The sequence below is a fragment of the Canis lupus genome, chromosome 27 (genome assembly GCF_003254725.2).
Source record: "Canis lupus dingo isolate Sandy chromosome 27, ASM325472v2, whole genome shotgun sequence".
Taxonomy (NCBI): domain Eukaryota; kingdom Metazoa; phylum Chordata; class Mammalia; order Carnivora; family Canidae; genus Canis; species Canis lupus.
Window position 1 is genome coordinate 9,506,475 of NC_064269.1, and position 15,730 is coordinate 9,522,204.

A 15,730-nucleotide genomic window follows, 5' to 3' on the forward strand; every position below is an offset into this window, starting at 1 on the left:
TAAGACATTGTTCTTCTTTCCATCCCCGTACCACCTGTGACGTGTATGTCACCACCTGTGACTTGTGCACATGGTTATCTGTTTTCCATGCTGGGCTGACTGCTCCTTGGAGGCAGGAAGGCACCTGCTTGGTATAGTGCGGGTCAGACATTAGGTTATCCTAAATGCTCCCCTTTTCCTCTGGGTGTTGCCAATCTTTGTGCAAAACTCTTTGTGAAATAATTTTGTTTCTCTTATTTAAACTTTCATTGCTTTCTGCTTTCCTCTCTCCCAGTTCCATCTCAAGGACGCTTTTAAATGTTGCTGTCCCCTGCTCCCTCCTCTCTCCTCAGTGTACTGCCCCTTCTGTATGTCTGGCTCCCTTTGACCTTGAGCTTCTTCTACTCCTGTGGCTTATATTCTTTGCATTATAGAAGGAGTGAGTTATTAATAAATCTCTCCAAAAACTGCATTTGAAATATGGCCTCATAAGGGCACTACCTTCTCCCAACACTTTCTTTCCTTCTTTGTGTTGTGTGTACACAGAGGTTGTGTTGAAACTGCACACTCACTGTTTCAGGGTCTTTACTTGTCATCTCTTAATTGAGCACAGATGTGTGGTTTATTCTGAAAAGGGTCCTGCTTTGTAATGCACAAAGCATTTTATGTTCAATGTCCCCACACAGTAGTATCGAAACAACGTGTATCTAAAAGGTGCCAGTCATTTAGAAAAATGTTTTCCAAAGGTTAAACCGAAGATTAGGTGTTCAAGTGTTGATGGAGTTCTCTGGATTTTTAGTGGTAAGAAAAGATATACAGAAGGACTGTCAGATGAATTCTAGTCCTGGCTTTGAAAATGACAATGTGTGAACTTTTCCTTATTATAGTTTACATTATGTTTTCGTTGTAAAGTGATAAACCTGTTGCCTCATGTGTATTCATGCTGTCATTTTAATAGTATACATGTATTGACATGGATGCTATATTTTTCTTTAAATCTTTACTCCCACTCATTAAATTTACTTTTCTCATCCCCAGAAGACTAAATGAATTGATCACGTTGTCTTTTTAAAGACTCCACTGTATATAAGCCAGGATCAAGTGGTAGAAAAATAACTAAATCAAATGAATTTCAGGATATATCTTACTTGCCATATAAATTGGTAAAATCATATTAGGGGAAAAAACACTGACTCCTTCCTTCCAGCTATACGCTTGGCCTTTTTCTGTTATCTTCTAAATATCCATTTCCTGTTTTCCCAGGACATAACCCTGTAACCCAAAGACTGATTTGGACAGGGAGGGTGTTAGAGTTTTTGCTTTTGTTCTATTCTGGTAGTTATTTTTATCTTTCTTTGCTTCCTAACCCCTCACTACTGCTAGATTTATGGTGTTTCAGGGCTGTTCTCTTTTTGGAAGAATAGGCTACTGACCTAAATTAAGGCCCCCTCAGAGAAGCACTCTTTGGTCCTTTAGAAGCCCAAGGACATGATATATATAAAGTGGGACGGGAGGGTTGCACATCCACGCTCATGATCTCATTTCCTAAACTCTAATATTAGCTTTGCAAACAACTAAATTCCCAAACAATTAATGAGATTTAGTTAAAGGAAGGGATCATGTATAATTAATGAATTTGTGAATTATTTAAACACTCTGAAATTCTGGTCATTTTAAATAGCATTGGCTCATAAAAATTGGCTTTATGTAGAGGAAGGAGAACATTTTGTCATCAAATTGTCCAAGATGACGAGGTAATACATGTTACCTTGTATTATTCATGTTAATAAGTTATTGCTATAACAAGAGCTGGCTATTTTTCCTATTATTCCTGCTATTAGTTGATAGGCAAACCTGCTCCCATTTCAGGTGCTTCAGCTCTTCCGCAGTGAAAAGTAAGCTGCCATTTTAGAAAAAGGGCAAAATATTTCTGTGAGACTTGATTTATAGAATCTTTATAAGAAAGAGGCAAAATCAAAGGATAAAAACAAATGTAAAGGAAAATGTGAAGATCAAAGAGGTCCGATTCACTTGTTTTCAGGCTTTTCATCAAACAGGAAGCTGGAAGAGAACTTACCAAAAAATTCAACAAACCTTTAAAGTTTATTATGCATGGCCAGTGCTGGGTGCTGAATAAGATCCAAAGACAAATAAGACACTGTCCCTGTCCTCATGTGGGAAAGATTTAAAAAGTGTATAACTAACTAGAAGAGAAAAGGAAAAATGTGCTTCGTGCTTTAATAGAGATTTAAGCATTGTAGAACAGGGAAAAATTAATTTTAGCAGTTAGTGCTCGAGACTTTTATTATAACCATATTGTTAAGAACTGACTCCAAGTCCAGATTACTAAAAAACATTGGGGGCTAGAAAAATGCAGCATGGCTGATTAGAGTCTTTTAAGAACAGCAAAACACTTTCAGATTTTGTTTTTGCTTGATTCCACAGAACCCTAGACTGCTCTTGACTACATTTATTGTACATTCTTTTTAAATAGCTATAATAAAAATATAAATATACATAATTACAGTTAATGAGATATTTTCTCATCCAACAGCTTTGATTTGTAGATTACTAACAAATTACTATCATGTTGGCCCAGAATGTAATAACTGCCATTGTACATGGGATGTTTAAGAGCCCTCCCAGAGGAAATCAAGATTTCAAAGAAGACTGCCTAAAAACCACTACTATCTCCAACTCTGCCCTTAATGGATAGCTTAAACAATCTTAAGATCACTGATACCTGGCGTTTTCAAAGAGAACTTTAAAGAAATCGTAAATCTCTTTTCTCACCTATGTGGATTATATTGGTTTTCTTCTTGGTATCTATAACGTTTAATTTGTTTTGGATCATTTTTAAAGGTGTCAATTCCAATGGGAAGTTTAAAGTAGATGCCTATATTTCAATCCAGTAATAAAAAGGAAAAGCTAAATGTAGTGAGCAAGGAAATGTTTAGAAGGGAAATATGATATATCTTTTCATTTCTTATATTCTCAAATAGTTTTAGGTAGATTTGGATGATTCTTTCTACAAAGGTTTGCAGGAGTTGATAAATCTCATTAGAGGGATCTGCATTTTCTATCGCTCTTAATGACCAGTAATTGAGATTTTAATGTGTAAATTAGGACCTTTAGAATTGTATTGGCTTCTTTCACTTCTCAATCTGTGCTATTATCTACTTTTTCACTTTTTTGTAACTAATGACTTTCAAATTTGCATCTATACCAGTTCTTGTCTTCCTGTTTCTTGTTAATTGTTAAAATAGGAGGGGGGCGAAATGAAGTGAAAATAACTCACATTAATTGTTTTTGCAAGTTCTCTCGTAATTACGGTGCTAGTGATTAGGTAATTTACCATAGCCTTGGTAAAACATATATACCATTTGTTATATCATCCTATTGAATTACCCCGAGTTCTAATTAATGTCCCCACCTATGGCTGAATAGGCTGTGTATGGGACAGTTCTGGGTGACATAATTCACAGAAACCATGATGTAAATCATATCCCCTTGGAATTATGCAAACAGCAGCATATACTAGAGTCATAGTCAATGTGCATTTGACATTGGTTAATATGAGTAACTTAAAGTAATTGTGATGTACTCATAGGGTCCTAGCTTCTTAGTCTGCAATGTAAGAAGCCTATGTGAATGAATTAATATCCATCTTCCTCCAAACTCTCTTAAAAATATCCATGTAATATACTTAGTAGGCACTTCGCAGAGATACTTGAAAATATAACCTTAAAAAAAAAAAGAAAATGTAATCTTGTTGATACAATTCTTCTTTAAGCTGGTAAATAATTCAGGTCATAAGAATCCAGAGTTATGTCACAAAAAACTTAATTCTGTACATACACACATGCGTGCAAACATACCCCTCCCCCCCCCAAAAAAAAAGCTAGGAAAGAATGAAGCCTCTACCTATGAATATGTGAATGCAATTGAATTAAAGAAGAAATCAATATAGCAAAATGATTATTCCTTTGTTGTTTTGTGGAGGGAGTGATTTCTTTTACTCTATACTATATTGGGGAAGAGTAAGCAGGCAGTTACATTTCAGTTAGGGAATCCTAGAGATTTTTTTTTCAGTATTGTGGTAGAAACAGGGATTATTTTCTGAGACTTTGTCCCTAATACTTGCAGGGACTGGCCTTGGTTAAAGTCTGGGCGCAGGCTTCTTCTGCTGCCCGCCTCTGATCTGGGAGGGAAATTGATTTTCTCCAGAGCTTAGTTCCTTCATCTGGCCTTCTGCTTGTGTATGGACCCTGTTTTGACCAGTTACCTCATTTTTCCTTCAAGTGGATCTGCATTTTTAAAATGTGTCTGTTTTTCCTTTTCAAATTTATTTGCTCTCTGCTCCACTCTCTCATGCTTTTCTAAGCAACCTATCCTTGTAAACTCTTCATGGCTTAAAGTGAATTAATATGATAGCCACCTGTGCTGGACACTGGTTATTCCTGGGCACCCCTCTATCCCACTTCCATTCCCTCTCCTTGCCTGCCCTACTCTGTGCCCCAGGGGCCTGCTGCCTCTCCCTGGTCTCCTTGCCAACCAGCTTTGGATAGGCTTTGCCAATGGGAGGCACTGGCAGGAAATTAGAAGGCAGGAAGAGAGAGAGTTGGCCACGTTTCTTCCCTGTTCCTTCTCTGTGCTAGGCTGCGTTTCTGGCAGTAGCTGTGTCTCTCCTGGTTATGGTTCCCTCTAGGCACTGCTTCCCCATAACTCAGACTCATGCTGGGCACCAGTAAAACCATTTCCTGTCCCTGCTCTTCAGCCCTACGGTGACGATGACTTCCCACCGTTGCCAGAGTCCCTTACCTGCCCATTCCTTTCCTTTTGTCTCCTTGCAGAAGTTCATCCCTCAGTCTCCTGTGTTTACATATGTCTTGTGACTTTCTCAATTACAGGACTTCATTTTGGCTTTTACTGTAGTTAATTGTGGATGAATCTGTCTGCCCTGCTGCTAGTGAGGGCATGCATCATGTCTCATTCATCTCTGAATTGTAGTTACCTAGCAGACTACCTGGCATATAATAGGAGCTCAGAGTATATAGCTATTAAGTGTATTAATAAATTAATGTGACTTTTATTCTTTCAACTTACTCCTAAGTTCCTAATGGTATTTTCAGGATTCCTCGTAGTATTTTTAGGAATGATTCCAGATTTTTTAAGTTTCTTAACAGTTTTCCACTAAACAGCCTAGGGAAGGCATACCCTAGTGGCCTTCCTAGATACTGGGTATAGACCTCAGAATTATGGAAACCGCAGCAACTGATCAATAAAGAAACAAGGCAAAAATCACTCATGTTGGGTTCTCCCTCAGCCAGGTTCATCCTGTTTGCACTCATTGCCTGAAAGGAAATGAAGCAATTGTGATCTCATTCGTTTTTGTGTCTTCTCCTTCTGCCAAGCTCCATTTGGTGCCCTATTGTCCTACAAGTTGCCTATTTGAGACTTTTGAATTAAGAATTTAGAACAGAAGCTCCATCTGTTCTGCCTGAATATTAAATTATCATAAGACTTTGTATAAGGAGAACTTACCCTTGTGTTTTTTTACAGTTTCCTTTCCCTTCTGTTCTAAGACTTGAAATATCAGTTTTTTCCAACATACCCTTGGACTTGAATAAGCCAAAGTTTATCAAGTCATATAATAAAATAGGCTTAGAAACCTTTGAATGGCAAGTGCTTAATAGAAGTAAGAAGGTTTTATTTATTCTCATTACCCTTTAAGTGTGGCACTCATTAAGTATCACTGAACACACAATATGTCAGAACTTGGTATTTTGAAGTTACTAGATCTTATAAGTGAGGTTTATGTAAAGATTCCCCATTGGACAGATATATTTTATAATCAATCAGGTTCTTTAAGTAAACACACATGCTGTTTTAATTTATGACAGGTAGTATGCAACTGACACATCTGCAGTTTCATTTTGAATATTAAAAAGTGCACAAGCTTTACCCAGCTTTTAAGTAATATAATTTATGCAAGTTTAGTTGTATTCTTCCCTAGCAAGGTCCAAAAATTTAAAGTCATTTCACCGGTGATATATATTATGTAGTGAAATTTGTTAATAAAAACTGAGTAAAGAGATCAGTTGAAGGAAGGCATTTTAATAACATGCATGCTTTCTTTACATTATTTAACCCTGCAGTTTTTAATCTGTTAATTGTGCAGTGAAGATATAAGTGGGTTTACATTTTAAATATGAATATTTGTATAAAAATTTAAAAAAATAAAAAAACAGTATATATTTAACATTAATAAAAACATATCTATTATCTTTGATACCAATTATAGGCAACTTGGTACCTTTTTTTAGTAACTATGCAAAAATAGTATTTATGAAAACAAAGTACTGAGATAACTTACTACTTTTGAAGGTTATGGGAATATGTGAATTCTGAAGAAGGAAAAACTTTCTTCAAATTCACACAAAGGAATTAAAAGAAAATGTACATATCCATTTTGTACAGTCTGTATGGTTACAATTAAAAATTGGACTTAGTAATGAACAGGGCTACAAACTGCTTGAGTCTTCGCTTATCAGATAATCACTTCCACTGGTCTTTTTCTAGATGCTATGGAGCTCCAAAGCATCCACAATATTGAGAGCCTTTTCAAAAACAAAGCAAAACAATACAAAGTTGCAGAAACAAAAATTAGCTCAGGGTCTTAAAAAGGCATCCAAGCCAGAGTGGCATTCTGAAGGTTAAGTTTCATTAGCTGAGGGTAGCTGTCTGTGGTTAGGTGATGAGTTAGCATGGGGAGTGTGACATTTCAAAACTAGCAATTTCTGTTAGCAAAATGTTTATGTGAATTAAAAATATTGTGAAAGTCTCAAAAATTATTTGATAATTTCTATGTATCTTCGCTAATTAAAAATGTTTTTCTATCGAATCTGAAGTTCTCTTTTAAAATTATTGAATTTGTGATGCAGAGCAGGCCCAGATTAAGATTTTTCAACACCCTACCTAAGCAAGGTGCCCTAATCCGTATGTATTTACAAATTAAATAGTGCTAACTCATAAAACATAAAATGTTCATGTATGTGTTGAAGTTCTTTTAAATTTTGTTTTTAAAATTCTTAATGGTAAAAAAATAAAATAAATAAAATAAAATTCTTAATGGTATATAAAAAAATTCACTTTTTTTCATATTCGTGTTGCCCTGATCCAAAGCTGCTTCAGGCACCTGCTTAATATGCCTAAAATGCAACACCATTGAGGAGGCAAGTAATTTGAAAGTCTGCTCATTGGCACCCTTTTTTTAGAGTTTTCTTCTGACTCGTCACTGTCCTTATCCTTTTTGCTTATTTTGCTCTCTGAGTTTACTGGGCATAATAGCTGGATCCTCTATGTGCCTTATGTTAGATCGAATTAGGTTTATGGTTGTTCAGTCTCTTTGAAAAGACTTAAGACCATGTGAAATATAATCTGAACACCTCTCAACTCTTTTTCCTAAATAAAAGTTAAAAATAAATACCTATGTATTTTTTATTCCAAAGCAATATGCCAATTTCAAGGACGGACCTACTTTGAAGGAGAAAGAAGTACGGTTTATTCCTCTTCTGGAGTATGTGTTCTGTATGAGTGCAAGGTAAGGAGACTCTTCGTGGGTCTTTCAACATCTTAACTATGTAAACAGTAAATATTTCTTTAAAATCTCACACTTGTAATACCTTGAAAACATTTAAGGCAAAGAAAAAATTTAGAATATTAATTATAATTTGAATAGAAATTCCCATTATTTTTTCAAATATGTAAATTCGTGGCTGTAAAATAATTTTCCCAATAAGCAAAAATACTGTTTTGTCGAGTTAAAGTTTTATGAAGTGGTCTTATTTTTCCAAATTCAGACTAGCTCCCTTGAAGAAAATGTAGATAAAGTTAGACTCAGCCTGTTGTCACTTACGGTTTTTGACCTGTGTGACAAATATCATTCAGTTCAGTGGAAAACCTTAAAAATTTCCTAATAAAAATTAGCCATTGGATGGAGATGAGACTGATCCTTTTGGTAAGAATATTTTAAATGATTTGAAGGGGAATTCTTTATAAATTTACTGCCATGCTCTCCTCAAGTATGCTTCTGAAACAAATGTGAGTGCTTTTATCTCTGCTGCTTGACCTACTAATTGAAAAAGAATATGTTTCATGAAACTTTTCATTTTTGCCTTTTGTAAACTATAACCTTATATTTCTTGACCATAATGTTATATTGCGAACCATTTCTATCTGAGGGAAACTCTGCACATAAAGTTTCTGCTTTAGAGTTGTCTTTACATTTGATCCTTAATTTTTTTTTCTTTAAATGCTTTCTCTTTAAGTGGTTTTGGGGGATGATGTAGTATGCCTAGATTATGTAGAAAATGAAGGTTCTGCTGGCACCACCAAAAAACTGTAAGCATTTATATGATTATTCAGTGTTAGGGAAAGGAAAATCCTGAGAATTTTGCCACAACAAATCAAAAGAAGCCAGCTATACACATCATGCATCTTAGGTTGGAAGTCCTTTGGGATAAGCAAGGAGGAAATGTAGAAGAGGCAAGAATGTGATAGATTTGACTTCTAGAATATGAGAGGTCTGAGTTCTTTGTGCCCATCGTAAAGTATTCTAGCATCTTCTTTTGGCTTTATGTCAGCCTTCCTATAGAGCAGGTTACCATCTTAAAGACAAGGGAACTAAAGTATAGGAATATTAACATGAATTCCTGAACCTGCATTTCAAGATGGATTTGTCCCCTGGCATCACCTGACACCAACACTGTTTTGAGTGAAGTAGGTTCCACTATAAACGTAAAGATTAAAATTCTTACAGTGAGATCTAGTAACTCCAAATTAAGAAAAAGGAATCAGAGCAAAGTTACTTCAGGGAAGGTAGAAAACTTTTGTCATCTGGTTTCTAGTTGTAAACTCTAACTTTTAAATATCAGCTCTAACTTTAAAAATCCTGAGGGCTCTTGGAATTTCTTAATGTGTGTGTATATGTGTGTGTGTGTGTGTGTGTGTGTGTGTATTCTTTTCATCTGACCAGTGTGTCCCATAATACTGATAATTATGGTTTAGAAATTTATTGGAAGAGTTGCCTATTTGATTGTAAGATAACTGTGAAATGATTTCATTTTAAAATGGGTTAGTAAGAAGTCCGTATATAGACAACTCTGAAAGAGCCTATACTCTGAAAGTAAATATTGAATTAATGAACAAATGTTACCTTTTGTTTACTCAAACAAAACGCATCATTTCCTTTCCAATGCTGTGCTGTCCAATAGAAACATGTAAGCCACAAACAGTAATTTTCCTGAGCTAATTTTCTATATTTAGCTCCATATATCCAAAATATTATCATTTTAACATGTAATCAATGTAAAATTATTAATGAAATATTACATATTCTGTTGTCATACTAATCCTTCAAAATTTTGTGTATATTTTATGTTTATAGTATTTAAGAGCTCCATGTAGCTAGTGGCTATTGATTGTACAGCATAGTTGCAACGATTATTATCATACGTTTTTGTAGTTCTTGACTAAATTTTTTAAAGATTTATTTATTTATTTGAGAAAGAGAGAGAGCACAGGCATGTGAGCTGGGGCCGGGGGGAGAGGGGCAGAAGAGGAAGAGAGAGAGAATCTTAAGCAGAGTCCATGCTGAGGATGGAGCCCCGGTGAGGGCTCTATTCCACCACACTGAGATCATGACTGAGCTGAAATTAAGAGTAGGACACTCAATTGACTAAATTCTTGCAATTAAGAACTTCCATTGTTTATTTTCCCTTCAGGACCCATAGCTTCTGTATTTATACCTTTACATAATTGACAGCTCTCTCAAGCTTTTATTTTCTGGGCTCTCAACACCAGTCCTTCATTGTTCCTTTATTTTCAGTTTTGTGGCCTTGAAAGTATGTCCTGGGGGTCTGTAACTTTAATAATAACACTGGAAAACACTGTGGTTCTGAAAATAAGATTATCAGAATGGATAGTATTGTCAAAGGAAAGGAAGACTAACATTTGACTCCATTATGTACATGTCTCCTACCACTCATTTTTTTAAGTGCAGTTGACATACACTATTATACTATTTTCAGGTGTATAACATAGTGATGTATCAATTATATGTACATTATGAAATGCTTACCAGGATAAGTGTAGTCATCTGTCACCATACAATGTTATTATAATGACTGCATTCTCTATTCTGTATTTTTTACCCTTGTGATATATTTATTTTATAACTGGAATTTTACCTCTTACTCTCCTTTACCTATCTTGCCCATACCCCGGCCCCCTGCCTTCTGGCAAGAACCACTTTGTTTTCTATACAGAAAATTTATAAGTCTTTTCTGTTTCTGTTTCTTTTGTTCTTTAGATTCCACATGTATGTGAAATTTTATATTTGTCTTTTTCTATCTGACATTTCACCTAGCATTGTACTCCCGAGGTGCATCGGTGTTGTCACAAATGGCAACATGTCATTTCTTTTTTATGGCTTAGTAATATTCCATTGTCTGTTTGTCTATCTCACATCTTTTTCATCTATTCATTTGTCAGTGGAAACTTAGTTCCATTGATTCTTGCTTCCATATCTTGGCTATTGCAAATAATGCTGTGGCATCAGGGTGCATATGTCTTTTCGAATTAATGTTTTTGTGGAAAAAATCCAGAAGTGGAATTACAGGGTTGTATGATCCTGCCACTTTCTTGATAGCATCACTTTCAATCATTATAATCTCTTTTCTATAGATATTCCAGGAAGATGGAAATGTTAAAATGACTACTTCCATAAGAGTAGTACCTAATAGAAATGATACCTAAAATTTTAAGCTTTCGAGCAGTATTAAAATGGAAGCTTAAAAATTCTAACAGTTAATTTTTTACTTCTATCTTGCTGTAGTTAATGACCCTTGTTCTTAAGAGATAGAAGGTTGACAGTATAGAAGCCAACCAAATCCTGTGTTCATTTTCTTTATAGTTTTGGGAAGGAGTCCCAATATTACTTACCAGGATCACCTGTGAGACTGTCTTCATAATAGTCTAGAAAATCTCGAAATGAGAATTTTTAAAAGGCTCAGTTTTTATTTATTGTTTTTTTCTTTTTCCAAAGTTAGCCTCTGATCTAATTCAAGCTGTATTTGTGCCACAATTGTCATCTGGATATGCAAATGTGTTGTAAAACTAAAAGAATTTTTCAGGATTCCCTTTGTTTGGCAAATTATTTATATAGCTGCAATGTGTTAGGCTCCTATTCTCAGAGCTGCTTGTCCATTTTAAAGGCTTTCCAATTATGATTTAATGTCATTTTGTGAGTGAGCCTATGACCTATGGAAAAGTTCTCAGGATGAAAATTTTACTCTTGTATAAGAAGAGCCTTCTCAGATGCTGGTTCTAGGAGCTTCTTAGTAAGTACTAATTCAGAAGTTTGAAGCATTTATTTTCTGTTGTCTAATAGGACCAAACCATGAAGCTGGTTGAAAGTTCAGGCTGTCCCGCTTTGGATTGTCCAGAATCTCATCAGATTACCTTGTCTCATAGCTGTTGCAAAGTTTGTAAAGGTAAGACTTTTTCATAAAGTAAGATTTATGAGTCATTGTTGGAGTCTAGTTTAACATGAAATAGAAATTTTGATAACCAAGTTATTTCCAAAGATTAACAGTATTTCCTTAAATGCTTAACTAAATTGGTAGATAGTAGGTGGTCATAGGATATTTATTATAGTTATTGAAAATCAAGATATTTCTATACATTTTTGCTTTGTATCTCAAGATCTGGGTCTTTAAACCTCTCTGTGCACTGCTTCTAAGTCAGCATGACATTGCTGAAGAAATTGAAACAACAGTGCTGAGTTATCTTATTGGTTTTCTTTTTTCTTTCTCTCTTTCTTTTTCCTTTTTTTTTTTCTGTTTTGCCTTCCATTTCTCTTTTGTTTGTTTATAATTGAGTTTGCATAATTTTCATTTTGATTACTTCTGATCCCTCTCTTCTCAATTCCACTCACCTTCACTCAGGCTTCTGTACTCCTGCAGAGTGAGGCCATCAAACATACATTGTTCATTCTTTGTTGCTTCTGTGATGATAGGCCTAGGACCAATAAGTAGAAAGGACTTAGAGTTTTAAGTTAAATATAAGAAAACAGTGAAATTTGAGCTCTTCACAAATACAGTGGGCTGTCTCAGGAGGCAGTGAGTTTCCCATCACTATTGGTTCTAAAACTTAGTATTTTATTACACATTGAAACATAAAGTAAAGGATTAATTATGTGGGCCTCTTTAAGATCCCTACTAATCACAAGACTCTATGGGCCTTTCTGTACATGTCTTCCCCAGTTTATGATGGGGTTATTTCCCTGTAACCCCGTAAGTTGAAAATATCATCGTCAAAGACGCATTTAATACATCTAACCTATCTAACATTGTTTAGCCTAGCTACCATCAGTGTCCTCAGAAGACTTGGAGGCATACCTCATGTTATTCTGCTTCATTTTATTGTGCTTTGTAGATACTATGTTTTTATAAATTGAAAGTCTGTGGCAATCCTGTGTCAAGCAAGTTCACTGGCTCCATTTTTCTAATAGCATTTGCTCTCTTCATGTCTCTGTCACACAATATTTCAAATTTTATCATTATTATTATATTTGCTATGGTGACCTGTGATCAATGATTACAATTTACTGAAAGCTCAGACGATGGCTAGCATTTTTTAGCAAGGCATTTTTATTTTTTTATTTTTATTTTTATTTTTATTTTTTTAGCAAGGCATTTTTAAATTAAGGTATGTACATTTTTTAGATATATTCTTTTGCATAATTAATAGGCTATAATATAGTACAAACATAACTTTCATATGCACTGGAAAACCAAAAATTTATTTGACTTTTTTATTGCTATTTTTGCTATATTGCAGTGGCCTGGAACTGAACCTGCAATATCTCCGTACATTAGCTTACAGTTGGGCAAAGTCATCTAACACCAAACCTATTTTATAATAAATTGTTAATCTCTCATGTAATTTATTGAATGCTGTAATGAAAGTGAAAAACAGAATGGGTTGTATGGGTACAGAGTGGTTGTAAGTATATCAATTGTTTACCTTCTTGATCGTGTGGCTGACTGGGAGCTTGGTTCACTGCCCCTGCCCACCCTCATGAGAGAGGATTGTACTATATATCATTAGTCCAGGAAAAGATCAAAATTCAAAATTCCAAAGTACAGTTTTCTAACTGAATGCCTGTCGCTTTTGTTCATTGTAAAGTTGAAAAATTTGAAGTAAAAAAAATCCTAAATCAGGACTGTCTGTCTATTGAAGTTATTTCTGAATCATCTCCTTTGTTAGACTCTGCACTATGGGAGCAAGGCTAGGTCTTTATATTCATCTCTATATTTTTAACACCTCATATGACATCTGAGATGCAGTAGATGCTCATAACTGATATAGTTGGTACTATATAACAAACTGCTCTATATGAGCTACTAGCACTTGTTTGAATAATGGCTTTTATGAGGCTGCAAAGGAAAGCTTAAATGGAAAAAAAGTAAGAAAAAGAAATTTTATAAAATATATAGCATAGTATTTTCTTTACGCCTAGTCTGTTAAAAGTAGACATAAGATTCCCCCCCCCCTCCCATTTTTAACAGGATGGTGCAGTTTTGTTGTTGTTTTTTTTTTTTTTTTTTTTTTTTTTTTTTTTTTTAGCCATTTCTTCTGTCTATTCAATTAAGAGTTTTAAAATCCCAGTTCTGTGCTGGGGTTCCTCAGTGACTCAGTTAGTTAAGCATCTGCCTTCTGCTTAGGTCATGATCCTAGGGTCCTGGGATAGAGTCCAGCATCAGGCTCCCTGCTCAGTGGAGAGCCTGCTTCTCCCTCTGCCGGCCACTCCCTCTGCTTGTGCTTGCATGTGCATGCTCTCTCTCTGTCAAATAAATAAAATCTTAAAAAAACAATTCCAGTCCTGTGAAAAGTACTCTGGGAATTTCAAAGTGGTTTAAGACTCTATCTGCTCTTTAAGGAGCTTTCAAAAGGAAAGGAACTAAGGAACACTACTAAAAAGGATTAAATCAGATAGACAGATGGAAGGCCATCTTAGTTTCCATCTTCACAGTCCCTGAGCTAGTGCCTTGTCCAGAGCACATGTAGAATTTGATATGAATCAAGAAAGCACATTCCATTTATTTGATTTGGGAACTGCCCTCAGTCTAACAGCTTAACTCAAATTTCTTTAACCGAAAGTGGGCTAAACCAGTGCTTCTCAAGTTTAAATGTGCATACAGATAACCTAGGGATCTTATTAAATGTAGATCCTAATTCAGTAGATCTGGAATCCAGCCAAAAGAACCTGCGTGTCTAATAAGCTCCGTGGTGATGCTGATGCTACTGGTCAGTGGGACTACACTTTGAGTTGTTAGCTATTGTTGCATGACAAAGTGTCCCAAAACTCAGTGGTTTAAAACAACGATTTTATTATATATTGTCATACTGTGTGTCAGGAATTTAGGCAGGTGGTTCTTCTGCTCCGTGTGGTGGTAAGTGGGGTCACTCAGCTGAACTGAGCTAGAAGGTTCAATGGCCTCACTATATGCTGGCATCTCAGTAGGGATGACAAGAAGACTGAGTATATCTGAAGGTCTCTCCCTCTACACAGAATCTCAGATCTGCTCCCTGTGACTCTATCCATCACGTTGATAATGAGACTTCTTAACTGATGGTTTAGGGCTCGTAAAGACTAGGTGTGGAACTGACACAGCATCATTTCTCCCATATTTCTCTGGTCAGAAGAGTTATAAGCAAGCCCAGATTCAAGAGAGATGGTAGGGAAAGACCCCACCATAATAGAAGTGTTGAAAATGTGTGGCCATCTGTAATCCCCTGGAAGTGTTCAGGAGCTACTTGGAGATTAGAGAGGTGAACACCATAGAAATTAGGCAAGATTGGCTAGGACAAGATTTGAGTAAGTAGCTAAAAGAGGGCCTTTTGGATATCAAAAGAAGCCTTGATCACATCCATTTATTTTTAAAAGAGCCTTGATATGTTGCAGGAAGTAAGTTAAGAAATGGAAAAGCTAGCTATAAAAGTCATTTAAATTGTTTATAATTTTAAGAATTAATGTGGTTACACAGCACACTCAAATACAGTGATGAAATATACTGTGACCTACCTCCCCTCCGAGATTCTGATGTAATTGCTGTAAGATGGAGCCATGGTACCACCATTAAAAAACCAACCAAACAAACTACTTTCAATGAATTCTTAACAGAACCAGAATTGAGAACTACTAGTTTAGATAATGCTGGAACTGAAATTGAACAAAGTGGCTCTTCTTGAAACTTTTAGCACCGTTTATAATAAAGACTGCTTTAATTTCTGATTTCAAGTATAGAGAATAAACAAATGAGTTTCCTGGCATTCTCTGATGTTTAAACTAAAAAAAGTCAAGTTCTCAAGGCTGAAATTTTGAGTTAACGCCTACACATAAGTTGTGACAAATGCATTTGTAATATAATTGGCCTCCAGCTTCCAAGCCCTGTCTGCCTAGTGCTAGGGATGCTATGTTCACATCTGATAAAGTAAGTTGTTCAACAGCGGTTATTAAATATTCCCTGAGGGCAGAGCATGAGAGTAAAGTGTTGACCTTTCCACCTGAGGCTCAGTCAGTGCTAGAAAGGAAGCTGTGCACCCTTAAAACAAGGCCCGGAATCTCTCGGCACCAAATCCAATCCAACCAAGACTGTCTTCTAGGTCCTCTGCAGCTGGCTAT

At 35.6% G+C, this 15,730-nt stretch overlaps 1 protein-coding gene across 3 annotated transcripts in view; it reads left to right on the top strand.

The window, feature by feature from the left end:
• NELL2 (neural EGFL like 2) overlaps positions 1 to 15,730 on the top strand; it is a 381,417-nt gene that overhangs the window by 189,753 nt on the left and 175,934 nt on the right. For all 3 annotated transcript variants that reach the window (XM_035707259.2, XM_025477348.3, XM_049102609.1), the window contains 2 exons: positions 7,491 to 7,582; positions 11,432 to 11,534. In XM_035707259.2, coding sequence (XP_035563152.1) covers positions 7,491 to 7,582; positions 11,432 to 11,534 — 195 coding nt within the window. The remainder of the gene's footprint in view (positions 1 to 7,490; positions 7,583 to 11,431; positions 11,535 to 15,730) is intronic.